The sequence below is a fragment of the Engraulis encrasicolus genome, chromosome 24 (assembly GCF_034702125.1).
Source record: "Engraulis encrasicolus isolate BLACKSEA-1 chromosome 24, IST_EnEncr_1.0, whole genome shotgun sequence".
NCBI lineage: Eukaryota > Metazoa > Chordata > Actinopteri > Clupeiformes > Engraulidae > Engraulis > Engraulis encrasicolus.
Window position 1 is genome coordinate 30,000,266 of NC_085880.1, and position 15,000 is coordinate 30,015,265.

At 45.6% G+C, this 15,000-nt stretch overlaps 1 protein-coding gene across 4 annotated transcripts in view; it reads left to right on the forward strand.

Annotated features, from left to right (window-relative positions):
* The window catches only part of ubr2 (ubiquitin protein ligase E3 component n-recognin 2), a 56,415-nt gene that overhangs the window by 37,031 nt on the left and 4,384 nt on the right, over nt 1–15,000 (forward strand). For all 4 annotated transcript variants that reach the window (XM_063191141.1, XM_063191139.1, XM_063191138.1 and 1 more), the window contains 17 exons: nt 2,283–2,363; nt 2,640–2,824; nt 3,105–3,304; nt 3,951–4,044; nt 4,373–4,531; nt 6,377–6,468; nt 7,044–7,119; nt 7,950–8,098; nt 8,344–8,399; nt 8,549–8,645; nt 9,493–9,560; nt 10,180–10,315; nt 10,471–10,567; nt 13,183–13,313; nt 13,445–13,553; nt 13,994–14,050; nt 14,582–14,659. In XM_063191141.1, coding sequence (XP_063047211.1) covers nt 2,283–2,363; nt 2,640–2,824; nt 3,105–3,304; nt 3,951–4,044; nt 4,373–4,531; nt 6,377–6,468; nt 7,044–7,119; nt 7,950–8,098; nt 8,344–8,399; nt 8,549–8,645; nt 9,493–9,560; nt 10,180–10,315; nt 10,471–10,567; nt 13,183–13,313; nt 13,445–13,553; nt 13,994–14,050; nt 14,582–14,659 — 1,865 coding nt within the window. The remainder of the gene's footprint in view (nt 1–2,282; nt 2,364–2,639; nt 2,825–3,104; nt 3,305–3,950; nt 4,045–4,372; nt 4,532–6,376; nt 6,469–7,043; nt 7,120–7,949; nt 8,099–8,343; nt 8,400–8,548; nt 8,646–9,492; nt 9,561–10,179; nt 10,316–10,470; nt 10,568–13,182; nt 13,314–13,444; nt 13,554–13,993; nt 14,051–14,581; nt 14,660–15,000) is intronic.

A 15,000-nucleotide genomic window follows, 5' to 3' on the forward strand; every position in this document is an offset into this window, starting at 1 on the left:
TCCCACACGGAGGTCCATTTGTGCCTGAACCCTTTCACCTATAAACTTAATTCAAAGACTGTTAGAGAGATCACAAGCATGACTCCGATCTGTGAAAAGGACACGTGCCAACTCCTTTTAGTTTTTTTACAACGATGTTGTAAAGACAAAAAACTCATTCTCATTTTCTCCCCAGTTTAGAGCTCAATCCTAACGGTCTTTCAGTCAATCACAACAGGTGCAGCCAGTGAAGTGTTCCATTTCAACTGTCACTGTCTCAAGATTCTATTCTTAACGAGCAGGTGCGAGGAAGCATTCTAGAAGTGTATTGTTCAGCTCTGCATTGCAATGTAATAGTCTTGCTGGACTGTGCATGACAGCTAGCTGCTTGGCTTAGTGGTAATGCATGCTGCTGGGTTAGAGATATGGAGGTTGAGGGTTCAAAGCCCATCCGAAGCTGTGTTGATTTTCAAAATTATATCATATGCACTGTTCCTTGGCCAACTTAAAATGCCATGTATGTCATTTATTATCAATGGCAAATGTGCTGGATTAGAGATATGGAGGTTGAGAGTTCGAATCCCACTTGAAGCGATGCTGATTTTCAAAATTATATCATATGCAGTGTTCCTTAGCCAAGTTAAAATACCATGTATGTCATTAAGTATCGATGGCAAATGTGCAGAATTACAGATATGGAGGTTGGGGGTTCGAATCCCAGTCAAAGCCATGTTGATTTTCAAAATTATATCATATGCAGCGTTCCTTGGCCGACTTAAAATGCCATGTATGTCATTTAGTATGAATGGCAAATGTGCTGAATTACAGATATGGATTTTGGGGGTTCGAACCCCAGTCGAAGCCATGTTGATTTTCAAAATTATATCATATGCAGTGTTCCTTGGCCAACTTAAAATGCCATGTATGTCAATTAGTATGGATGGCAAATGTGCTGAATTACAGATATTGAGGTTGGGGGTTCGAAACCCAGTCAAAGCCATGTTGATTTTCTAAATGATATCATATGCAGCGTTCCTTGGCCGACTTAAAATGCCATGTATATCATTTAGTATGGATGGCAAATGTGCTGAATTACAGATATTGAGGTTGGGGTTCGAAACCCAGTCAAAGCCATGTTGATTTTCAAAATTATATCATATACAGTGTTCCTTGGCCAACTTAAAATGCCATGTATGTCATTTAGCATGCATGGCAAATGTGTTGGATTACAGATATGGAGGTTGGGGGTTCGAATCCCAGTCAAAGCCATGTTGATTTTCAAAATTATATCATATGCAGTGTTCCTTGGCCAACTTGAAATGCCATGTATGTCATTTAGTATGAATGGCAAATGTGCTGAATTAGGGATATGGGGGTTGGAGGTTCGAACCCCAGTCGAAGCCATGTTGATTTTCAAAATGATATCATATGCAGTGTTCCTTAGCCAACTTCAAATATCATGTATTGTATGTCATTTAATATCAATGGCAAAGGGGTTGGATTACAGATATGGAGGTTGTGAGTTCTAATCCCGCTCGAAGCCATGTTGATTTTCAAAATTATATCATATGCAGTGTTCCTTAGCCAACTTAAAATACCATGTATGTCATTTAGTATATCCCCAAAACGCAGAGCTACAACACTTTCAAGATGGCTGAATCCAAGATGGCTGAATTGTTTGGCCCATAACTTCTGACTGGGTGGATGGAGTTTTTCCAAGATTTCTTTTAGCTTTGTTTTCTCAATAGTACTTTGTTTCATCTCTGCCCCAAAAGGCAAGCCCGCTTCCAGCATTTTCTGTGAGAATGCATTTCTAGTTTCTATTGCAACATCCTCTGAAATCCTCCTCATCACCCCATACACCCTCCTCTTCATCTCTCTTCATCTCTCTTCATCTCTCATCACTCTTGTTCTCACATTCCCCATTAAATAGAGCAGCGGGAGCTTGGTGTCGCAGACTTTTCATTCAATTTTTTCATTGTATTTTTGTTGGTCCTGCACCCAATTTTTTGAGACGGATGTGCGTGTTTTCTCTTTAACTACTCACATTCCCCATGGCCACTGTATCAGCCTTCATCCCCCACATAAATTCGTTCTAGTAGGGCTCCATCATTTGCCTTTCATCTGCACTAGTACTGACTCATGTTGTCCACTAGAGGGCATGAGAGTGTCTGTTATTCCTCCTTCCAAATGGCTGTCAACAGGCTTTAATGGGTTGATGCAGGTTTCCCTTTTTGTGTGCCTGCCTTCCGTGTGCGTGCGTGTGTGTATGTGCTTAATTTGTTGGGTGTTTTTGTGTTCAGACGGTAGCCAGCATTAAGACCATGCGGGAGCGCACAGCAGCTACTCCTGTCGCTGATCATGGAGGACAGAGCCAAGAAGAGGTGTGTATCCTCTACAAAATATGAGTGGTTCTTACAAATATGTGCACGTTTTCGCTCTTTTTGTTTGGCTTTTTTTATATGTGGTATCTACATGGATTTTTTTTCTTTTGAGGGATTACAACCTTTGCTAAATTGTGGGTATGCAGATTTATGTTAGTGATGACTAAATTAGAACGTGTGTGTGTGCGTGTGTGTGTGTGCGTGTGTGTGCGTGTGTGTGCGCGCGTGTGCGCGTGTGTGTGCGCGTGTGTGTGTGTGCGTGTGTGTACACTGTAGACGGTGCGTGACAAGGACAAGGCTGAGAGGAAGCGCAAGGCGGAGATGGCTCGCCTGCGGAGGGAGAAGATCATGGCCCAGATGTCAGAGATGCAGAGACACTTCATCAACGAGAACAAGGAGCTCTTTCAGCAGACCAGCCTGGACGAACTGGAGGCATCCACATCCACATCAGTAGACCACAGGTAGATACATACACACACACACGTACTCACACACACAGTGCAGACCAGCCCGGACGAACTGGAGGCATCTGGTAGATACACGCTTACGCACACACACACGCACACACACACACACACACACACACACACACACACACACACGCACACACACGCACACACACGCACACACAGAATCTACATTAGTTGAGTACACACACTCAAAAAGAGCATGCACCACTAACTTCACTCCTCCTCTCCTCTCCTCTCGTCTATTCTCCTCTCCTCTGCTGCCCGCCACCAGTCCTACGTGTGCAGACGCGGCGCTGGTGTGTGTGGGTCCCCGGCGGTCACGTGCGTGTGAGCCTAAGCAGGTGGTGACGTGCATCCTGTGCCAGGAGGAGCAGGAGATCAGGTCCGACGGCAGTGCCATGGTGCTGGCAGCCTTCGTCCAGAGGTCCACAGTCATGTCCAAGAACCGACACACACCACTCCCAGACCCTGGTTAGTGACTGTGTGTGTGTGTGCGCGTGAGAGTGCGTGAGTGCGTGCCTGATGTTGCTGGTAGCCTTTGCACAAAGGTCCAGCGCCATGTCCAGAAACACACACAAAACTCCTAGACCCTGGTTAGTTAGAGGTGGATGTGTGTCCACGTGTGTGTGATGCTGGCAGCCTTGTCTGTTAAGAGGACCCAGTATGCCCTTGATGCTTGTTGAACACATCTCAAGTCACTTGTACTAACGGTAGTTAGACATGTATTGGTGGTTAACATGTGAGCCATATTCTTAAAGTGATTAAAGTTTTTGGAAATAATCTTATTTTACACCTCCCCTTGAATAAAATAATAGGATTTTACCGTTCTCCTGTACTTTCAACCGTTCTCGGGGTATGGCAGTGCAAATTTTACCTCCATGCTAGCAGTTAACATTGAGTCCTATGAGACCAGCTAGCGGCTAACTGGTCTCATAGGACTCAATGTTAACTGTTAGCTTGGAGGTAAAATCTGCACTGCCATAACTAGAAAACAGTTGAAAGTACAGCAGAATGGTAAAACCCTGTTATTTAACTCAAGGGGAGGTGTAAAATAAGATTATTTCCAAAAATGGGACAGTATCACTAAGTGTTGGCATTGTCGTTGTGTGTTTTGCAGAAAAGCACGACCCCCTGTTCATGCACCCTGAGCTGTCCATTGGCACACACACTGGCAGCTGTGGACACATCATGCACGCTCACTGTTGGCAAAGGTAAGGGGTGTGTGTGTGTGTGTGTGTGTGTGTGTGTGTGTGTGTGTGTGTGTGTGTGTGTGTGTGTGTGTGTGTGTGTGTGTGTGTGTGTGTGTGTGTGTGTGTGTGTGTGTGTGTGTGTGTGTGTGTGTGTGTGTGTGTGTGTGTGTGTGTGTGTGTGTGTGTGTTTTGAGATGCATGCATGCATGCATTTGTTTGGATTTATGTTGAAAACAAGCCTCTCGGGTATGACATTATTTTTTTACACAGGAAGAGGGTATTGTGGTCCGTCACACTGTCACAGACAGCCCTCTTACCATCTCCACTGTCTGTGTGTGCGTACATGCAGGTACTTTGAGGCAGTGCAGGCCAAGGAACAGCGTAGGCAGCAGCGTCTCCGTGTGCACACCAGCTACGATGTGGAGAATGGAGAGTTCCTGTGCCCACTCTGCGAGTGCCTCAGCAACACCGTCATCCCACTGCTGCCACTCAACAAGGCCACCAAGAGGTAGCTGCTTGTGCGCGCATGTGTGTGTGTGTGTGTGTGCGTGTGCGTTTGTGCGTCTCAGCAACATGTCATTCCACTGCTGTCCCTCAACAAAACCACCAACAGGCACATGGGGTTGTGTGTGTGTGTGTGTGTGTGTGTGTGTGTGTGTGTGTGTGTGTGTGTGTGTGTGTGTGTGTGTGTGTGTGTGTGTGTGTGTGTGTGTGTGTGTGTGTGTGTGTGTGTGTGTGTGTGTGTGTGTGTGTGTGTGTGTGTGTGTGTGTGTGTGTGTGAGAAAAGTGTGGTTACTGCCAGAATTTGTCATCTCAAACACCTCAAGTCACATCTCTTCACTGAGGCCTATAGGCCTATAGGTCCTTAACCCTTCCCTCCTCCCCATCCCCAATTCCTTAGCCCCATCTGGTCTTTGTAAAGCGGCCTTGGGTTATCTCCCCACCATTGTCATGTGTGTGTGTTTTTGAATGTCAGAGAGTGAAAGTTCCTATGGTCACTGGGGCAGTGTTTGTCAACGTGTGTGTGCGTGTGTGTGTGTGTGTGTAAGAAATTGAGAGAGAGGGAGAGGCCCGGTTTGCCAAACGGTGTGTAGGTAAAGAGCTTGTGAGAGTGTGGATATATTTGTTACAGTAGTGCGTGCACTCCTAACCCCGCTGAGCCTCTAACGAGCGCTGAGACCCCGGCTAAGCTGCCAGCTAGTTATCCCTCACTGTGTGTGGCTGTCGTCTGTCTCTCCTTCTCCCTCTATCTCTCTCGGTGCGTACACGTGCATGCATGTGTAAGTTACCGTGACAAGAGACCAGCTCCATGGGCTGATAGGCTTTCAGGTGGTTTCCCTGAGCTCTGAATACCTGCAGGTGTGTGTGTGTGTGTGTGTGTGTGTGTGTGTGTGTGTGTGTGTGTGTGTGTGTGTGTGTGTGTGTGTGTGTGTGTGTGTGTGTGTGTGTGTGTGTGTGTGTGTGTGTGTGTGTGTGTGTGTGTGTGTGTGTGTGTGTGTGTGTGTGTTCCTTGAAAACTGGATTTGTATGGCTCTAACCTCTTGGTCTTCCTGAACTACGAAAGGGGCCCTCAAAAATGACTCTCTAGGCTTGACAGATAATACTTCCCACCTTGACCAGGGTTCTATTCCAAGCAGTTCAGTGATAAACCTCGCTAAGTTAACTAACCAAGTGGTAAACCTACTACTACACAGCCTGCAGACATCAATGAGTGAAGAAAATGAGGCCTCTTGGCTCTTTGATTAGATGATTTACCACTACCTTCAGGTTAAACAGGTTTTCTACTTAACTACCATTTTAGAATATCCCCTACATCCCCAAAATAATGATTCATTTTAAATATTAATTAAATTAGGAATGGAGTTGATCTGATCTAGTGTTGGTATTGGATTCCGATATCAACATAATTCAGGGAACTATTTTGCGTGGTGTGGCTGTGAATATTCAAGCTATTTAAATGGGGGCAGGGACAGGATATAAATTATTATTTGTTTGTGCGGTCAACATCTTGGATTATGAACTGACACAATCTCTTTGAACATATTATGCTCATACTCATTTGTGGATAGCATAGGAGTCAATCCTGGGTTCAGAAAGTAAAAAACTGCTATAAATTCGATCTTACCAGCTCTGTTAGCTGATTCTAACAATTACTCAAGACTGGTAAATGAGTTACCTGTATTAGAAAGAAACGGTGACACGGTTTTTACTTCCTGACCAGTTTTTTTACACCTCTGTTGAGCAGTAAAAATAAGAGCTGTTGTGCTGCTCGATTCCATGTCCATGGTGCCCATGGTATGCTGCCCCCTAGTGCCGAACCTGTGACCTAACATCCCTCTTCTCTCTCCCTCAGCTGTGAGCAGCCTGCCCTGTCCCCGTGGCTGAAGACGATTGGTCAGCAGATCAAGGCCCTTCAGTCTGCTCACAGGAAGGCCAAACCCACCAGTGAGTATCCTGGCCAGAGTCTAGACACAGGCTGGAGGTGAAGCTCTGTCCTCCTCTCCTTTCTGGTGGCCTCTGGCCTTTTACCTCACGGTCACCCAGCCTCCGTGGAGAACACTAACAGTTGTCTCCCAGAATCCCCATGGCAAAGGACAGAATAACCTTTTATTTTTTGCAAGATATTGCATAAATACTTATCCTCTATTGTAACCGAGGCTTGATGTCATGGATGACCAAAGATTCACTAGATAAGCATAGATTAATAAGTGCCCTGTAGACTGATTTGCTGTCCTATTGCAATGATACACAAACGTCCATGGTAAAAAACATCCTTGTAATCTGATTCAATTAAATGGGCTCGATTTCATAATCTTTATGCAGTATATCAACAGTAATCCGTATTATGTCTTTATCTGTCTATAGCAAGTACATTATTCACCACACTCCAAGTGTTTGTTAGATATCCCATTGGCTGCCAAGCATACAGATAGCACAGGAAAGGAAGCTGCATACAGTAGATTGTGTGCTTGCTGTTGAATATATGACTTTAATAATAAATAAACTGTTTGGGTGTGTAGGTGCAGACTGTGTGGACACAGACAGCGAGCCTGACTACCCAGCCCCCGAGGGATTTAGACTGGACCACACTCCATTGTGAGGACACGCACACAATTTCTAATTTATTTTGCCCTTTTCACTCAACTTTTTCACCTCACCTTCAACTCACCCTATAGGTCACACTGTTTAATCACATGCGTACACACACACACACACACACACACACACACACACACACACACACACACACACACACACACACACACACACACACACACACACACACACACACACACACACACACACGTTTCATTGAACCTAACCCTTGAACTCTCTCACCCGGTGACCCGCCATTACCCTTACACTCTCGCTCACCCTCACATTCACTATCTCGTTGTCAATGACATACTCTCACTCTCTGTCTCAAGCATACACAATCTGTTGTTTACATCCAATTAGCTGGGTTTGCCTTTCATTTGTGTTTGACCGTACGGGTTCTGTTTATAGTTTTTGCCCCAGTCCCCGTGTGTTTGTCTCCCACTCACCTTCACAAGTACTAACCCACCACGCCCCCACCCACCCCCTCTCTCGCCCTTCCACTGAACCGCACCTTCCACCTGCACTGTCACCCCATGTCACCCTTACACTGTCTCTCACCCTGATATTCACTATCTCATTCACTCTTTTGCACTTCATCCAATTATACATGTTTGTTTATTTTGTGTGTGTGTGTGTGTGTGTGTGTGTGTGTGTGTGTGTGTGTGTGTGTGTGTGTGTGTGTGTGTGTGTGTGTGTGTGTGTGTGTGTGTGTGTGTGTGTGTGTGTGTGTGTGTGTGTGTGTGTGTGTGTGTGTGTGTGTGTGTGTGTGTGTGTGTGTGTGTGTGTGTGTGTGTGTGTGTGTGTGTTTGTGTGTGTTTGTTTCTCAGGAGTCCGTTCTCTGACAGCCTCAAGGGCATGTTGACCACGTTTGGCACGGCCACCTATAAGGTTGGGCTGAAGGTACACCCCAACGAACAGGACCCCAGAGTCCCCATCCTCTGCTGGGGCAGCTGTGCTTACACCATACAGTCTATAGGTATGGCTTGTGCTTACAAACTCACACATGCACACACACGCACATAGTCCACAATCCCCATCCTCTACTGTGAATACACCATTCAGTTTATAGGTATGGCTCTCACTGACACATGGACGAACACATGCACAACCCAATTGCTCAGTCTCCGCTGCGCACACACATACACACTCAAACCCAGCGTAAATGGTGCAAATAGTGTGTGTGTGTGTTTATGTGTGCGTATGTGTGTGTGTGTGTTACAGAGAGGCTGTTGGTGGATGAAGAGAAGCCTCTATTTGGCAGTTTACCCTGCAGACAGGTAACTAATCAACCGCCTGCAAACCTCTTTCTTCCTACAAATTACTTTCTTTTTGTTCGGAGCTGCTGTTCATGTTTCATGTTGAAGCTCCTCTCTGATCCTGATGTGATTTCTTATTTCTCACTCACTCTCTCTCTCTCTCTCTCCAGGATGACTGTCTCAGCTCTTTGGTCAGGTTTGGCTCTGCTTGCTGGACGTCAGGTTGTCTCTCCACTGTGCAGACCCACTTCATCAGACTTTTAGCAGGTGAGCATGCACGCGCGTGCACGTGATAAAGTAGACCAGGGATGTCAAACTCAAATTGACAGAGGGCCAAAATCAGAATCTGGACCGAAGTCAAGGGCCAAACTCAATATTTATTCACAAAAAAGGACTAAAATGTTGCTCACTCAGACACTTAAAGGGACACTGTGCAGGAAATTGTCAAAAAAGGTACTGCAACTATGCTGCTCATTGACACTGCGCTGCCTATTGCCAAATTTGATCTTTTCATGTAAGTTTACTAAGTAATACACTAATATTTTCTAGTATGGCCCAAGTACAGTCACTTTAGCAGCTAAAAATGGCTATTTCTTGGAATTCAAAATGGCGACCCATGGAGAAGATCCCCCTTTTCATTTATGAAAAGTGCAATTTTTCCAGTCATAATGAATACTTAAAATTTGATGGTGGTGGTATGTATTCATGAAAAAGGTAACATTAGCGAATGGGCAGCATGAATTCTGGAAATACTGAAAATAACTTAAAATCTCACAGTGTCCCTTTAATAGTCATATCTAAATTTCATTAACAGATTCCCATCGTGGTTCAAATGTGCCTGCACATATTATGTTGCATTTGAGTGTGGCCTGGGCCCACTCATATTCCTGTGATGTATGAATTTTCCTGTTCAAGTCTTAATACGCTCTACAATTTATGTTGTATATGTGCCAACTGTAATACACATTTGAAATGATCTCGCGGGTCAAATAAAATGATTCTGCAGGCCAGATTTGGCCCCCGGGCCTGAGTTTGACATCCCTGCAGTAGAAAAACATCATTGTTAATATTCGGTATGATAACATGCTCATGAACACTTTGTGTGTGTGTACAGCCCTGGTCCCAGATCCCCTTGTGGAAAACTCTCCCAGCATTCTGGAGGTCGACATGTTCCACTTGCTGGTAAGTTTTCTCTCACACTCACACAAACACCAAAAACACTTGTGGTACTGTAATATTCCCGTGAGGCTGTTTGTGAAGAGTAGCAATTGATCTACCCTTCTACAGTATAAATACCTAATAGCTCTGTGACCAATCCTTCGATCAGTTTCTTCATCTATCATTTTTCTACCTCACCCTCTCCGTTATGCCAACTGTATCACTATCCATCCCTATGCCCCTCTCTCACCACCCCACCACCACCTCTCTATCTTTTTCTCCTCTCTCTCTTTCCCCACCCCTTCATTTATCTTTATCCTTCCTCAACTCTCCCCACCCATCCTCTCTGTTTCTCTCCATCTCTCTCTGTTTCTCTCTGTTTCTCTCTCTCTCTCTCTCTCTCTCTCTCTCTCTCTCTCTCTCTCTCTCTCTCTCTCTCTCTCTCTCTCTCTGTCTCTCTCTCTCTCTCTGGCTTTATGCTCACATTGCATCGTTTATGTGAAGGCCTATTTATATGCCTTGTTATTTGAACACCATGTAATTATAACTTGAATTGCCAGGTGAGACTGCTGATGGCCTAACTCTCTCCATCTTTCTATCTTTTTCTTCTCTCTCTCTCTCTCCCCCCCGCCTCCCTACACAGGTGAGTCTGGTGTTGGCCTATCCATCTGTGCACTGTCTGGACGTCTCAGGTGTGTCTGTGGATGTGGCTCAGCAGCATTTCCTGCAGCTGGTCACCGTAGCACACGTGGTCCAAATCCTCCTCACCTCCGTGCCTGGTAAGTGAAGCACACATGCATGCACACTGGACACACACACACACATTACTCATGAGAGCTAACACAAGCATCTGTGCACGGAAACAGTCACACATGCAAACATTCCACATGCTAGGCCTGTTTGCTAAGTCTTGTGTGTGTGTATGTGGGTGCAGAAGAGACGACGATGGAGCAGGAGAGTGGCGGAGCAGAGTGTGAGGAAGAGGAGGCGGTGTGTCGTCTCTACAACTCTCTCAGGACACACCTGGGCAGGTGAGGAGGTCACCTCATCTCTCTGACCTATCACAAACTCTGTTGACACTGTTGAATCACCCATCACAGTTGAGCTTATAGGACTAGATGGTGCCATCTCTTAACTAATCAGCACTTGGTGAGGGGTTAGGGCTAGAGAGGTAAAGGTTTCACGGGGGACTTCAGGTGGGCGCCCTCCTTCATTGGTGTTTCGTTGAAAGGCCTACAGCCTCCCCAAAGGGCTCAACCGCTACATCTGGCATCCCAGATGTGCCCCCCCTCTCTGCGTTTTATCGTTTGTGGTCATCTTGCAGCTCAGTTGCAGTCCTTTCTCGTCATCCATATCCAGTTGCTGATCCTGTCAGTGACTTAGCAGCTTGTTGGAAGGTTTGTCCTCACTTCCATTACCTTAAGAAGTTTGGTTGTAGATGTAGCAACAAGTCCTCTACACAGCCAAACTTGACGGGAAGCACTTGGGCACGCCTCCAGCATTAAACTGCACCTTCCCAGGATACCCAGGAGAAGTCCTGGGGTGCATCCCAATATGTGACCTTGCCTCCTCCACTTGTGCTTGTCTCCTCGCCCCGCCTCCTGGCCCCTCCTCTGTGGAGAAAACTATAAAGTTTCCCAGCTGTCAGCCTCGCCACAACAACTTTTGAGGGACTGTTTTTCATTCACCATCCCAATTGCAAATGAGAAAAAGACTTTACAATTGAGCTTTTGCAAGATATTGAAATATAATGCTGTTGTCAGTGATGTCATCATGACGAGAAGCAAGTGGAGGAGGCAAGTGGAGGAGCCAAGGTCGCATATTAAAACGCACTCCTGTTCTCACAAATGCTATGGTGGTTATACATCCAGGCTCCAGGTACTGATGGACGGAGAGCGTTGGTGATGTATCTGATGGCAAGTTGGCGTAACACCTGGTTGTGTCTCCCAAGTATAGCCCTGGGCTAAGCTGTTTTTTCAGCCCGTTAGGATGTGCCTCAGACCATGTGTCTCGAATAGCCACAGCTGCTTAACTGACAATAACTGAAAACAAACAAAACAAGCTGTACCTGGCCTGTGATGTCCTCCGTGGCGGAGGTCATATTTTGCTTGTTCTACGACCTGAGGTGGGATCCATTTCCTGGCAGTTGCCAGTCTGGGAGCAGCTAATTGAATCCTGTCATCTTGGGAGTCGGTCGGGGTAATGTTTAACCTCACGTTGGTGCATTTGAACTCCGCTGTGAGGCTAGAGACGGGCAAATCCAGGGCACCATGTCCATATTAGCTGATGTTGCTGAGGCAGCGTGGGAGGCCAAGCCACTTCTGGTCTACGAACTGAAAGTTCTCTCAGCTTGACACTCAAGATTCTTTAATATCACTTTGACTACTGTCTCTGACCACTCACAATTTTGAAACTCACCTGTTTGACCCATCACAACCTCCCATGTCACTGATGCATTGGTAGTTTGACAGGCCAGTTGCAAGCGTTAATGCCACTGGGTCCATCTCGTTATCTGATCTCTCGTCCTCACCTTGTGCTTGTGGGCTCAACAACATGACAAACAACAAACTAACAATTTATGTTCCCCGCTGTCAGCATAGGCTCAGCAACTTTTGAGGGACTTCCTTCATTCAATATGGCAACATTGCAAATGCATTGAAAATGACCGAGGATGAGAATTTGGATATTGAAATGGACCCGCTGTCAAATGTTTCTGACCATTCACAAGCTTGGATGTCACTGTTGCATTGGTAGTTTGACCAATCCCAAGCTCTTATTTCACAGTCAGATTGATAGTTTTTGTGACCTATTTACTGAGTTCTATTCTCACTGTTGAAATGTCTCTGGTCACTCTGAAGTGTAAATGTCCTTTAAGTTTACATCAGTTGCCGCTTAGGGTAGAGTCCTGTCTCAATAGACATTGGTTATGTCTCAAATCACGCACTTGTGTCAGTGCACTGACAGTCAGTCAGGTCTTTAGTGCATAGTGTCGTGGAAAAATATGAGCACTATGCACTGTGCCCTCGCTGGAAGTGATGGCTGAGCATGGCATTAGCTCGCCAAAATATGAGTTGGCTACTGTTTACAATGCACAGCGTCTGGTGCTTGTATTTCCATTTCCTTCACCCCAAAGGACAACAATCACACATACAATACTTTGGTTGGCATGAAAAGGTTGGTGTCCCATCAACATTACTTACAGAATTAGGAGACTGTTGACCAAACTCTTCTACTAAACTGAATGCCACATTTCCTCCGTGTCATTGTCAACATGGCCGCCGTTTAGTGCGTGCAGTGTCCATCATTCAAGCCCTGCATTTTTCCGCCATTGTTAGGGGATCATCCTGGCACTTTCAGTGCACTGGCTCAACTGAAATTTTCAGCGTGAGCGCCCTAGGCACTGAAAAACAGTGCCCGAAGTGCACAAGTGCGTGATTTGAGACACACCCATAGTGTTGACCTAGTGGTGTTGACTCATTTGTGGTTCTTTTTCTGTCTTTTTAACACTCTTTAATTACTGGATGGGAAGCATTTTCAGTCAAAGGAAAAAACAGCGTTATCAGTAAAAGGTACAAAAGAGGCTAAACGGAGAATTTGTTATTCTGATGCCTCCCCTCTTGTCTCTTTACGTGTGCGTGCTGCTCAGTGCCTTGTGTGAGGTGAGCTCAGGTTGGCATCTGTGGCGGTGTGTGAAGGCTGGTATCCTGCCCTACCTGAGGGCAACAGCGCTCTTCTTCCACCATCTCAACGGGGTAGCAACACCCCCCGAACTGCAAGGTATATAGCACGTATACACACACACACGCACACACACATACACAAACTTGCATATACACATGCATAGATTTGTAGTCCTTTCAAAAGAAATGTTCACATTGTGTGCATGTGTGTGTTTGTCTGTGGTGTAGTTCTTGGGCCAGGCCAGTGGGAGGCACTATGTGGATACCTGTCTCTGCCTTGCAACCTCCTTCAGCTCTTCTACAGCCACCAAGACCTGATGGAGCCCTTACTACAAGGGTAAGCCCTAACCATGCACGTACCAGCACTGCATCCAAAACGTTCCCTCACTATATAGTGTGGTTGTGTGTAGTGCATTATGCTGTGAATAAAATCATGTAATTCTAACCATACACAATGTATGGAACGTCTGGGAAAGCATAGTCAGCACATTCAACTAAATGAAGGCGATTGAATTCTTCAGTCACTCACAAAATAATGAAATATACTCAACTGTAACCTATTATTATTTTCTGTCAAAATCTAGCCAAATGATGGTAAAATATATAAATAATAGAGTAGATTTCCACCTCTAACCAAACCCCATCCGTTTCAGGCTTCACCGTCAGTCTTCTTGTCTTGCCCCCTGTGTCTGTCCTTTGCTTTGGAGATTTACAGGTTATTATCCATAGGCTGTACGGGTATTAGGAGTAAATGTGTCCTGTCCTCCTGCTCTGTAGGTGGTGCTCTAACCCGGCTGTGAAACAGTGCCTGCAAGGTGGCAAGACTCTCATCAGGTCAGTATTGCAGCTGCTCAATATCGGGATTTAAGATGCCACCGTTTCACAAATTTCCCCTTGGGCATGAATATAGTATTTATGGTCTGTATTTATGTGTCTATCATAGTAAGACGGTGTGATGTGTCCAATTTATAGTGTTTGTCAAGAGTCAAGAGTACATGGTGGGATGTGGACTGTGTTGAAATGCAGTATTTACAGTATTTCCTTCATACCCAATTATTAATCATTTGACTTCTTCGGTTACTGTAATTATTACATTACACTCAGCTGACGCTTTTTATCTAAAGCGACAGGCTATTGTTTGCAGTCTTTGGAGCAGTGTGGGGTTGATTGCCTTTCTCAAGGGCACCTCAGCCATGGAGTGAGATAGGGAGTGCAAGGGTGGGATTCGATCTAAAGTCCATCTCCTTAACCACTTGGCAAAAAGGCCACGGCTGCCCCACCCAATAGTAATGTAATGCATAATAATGTAGTGTTGGATAGTGGGTTATCCTAACTGGCTGGTTGTTGACCCCTCTTGTTCTCCAGTTTCCCCCGTGAGTCAAATCAGCTCATTGAGCTCCCTGATGACTACAGTGCCCTTATCAACCAGGCCTCTAGTTTCACGTGAGTACCCTTGGAATAATACACACACACACACACACACACACACACACACACACACACACACACACACACACACACACACACACACACACACACACACACACACACACACACACACACACACGCACACACACACACAATCTCTCTCTCTCACACACACACACACACACACACACACACACACACACACACACACAATCTCTCTCACACATACCCACACACACACACACAGTCAAAAGCCTGGTGTGTGTGCTTCACAAGTGGTAACTCAACTTCCTCCACACTGTGCCCAGTATGTGTGCGTTTCAGGTCAGATGGCCCTAGTCTCTCTCTCTCCCCCT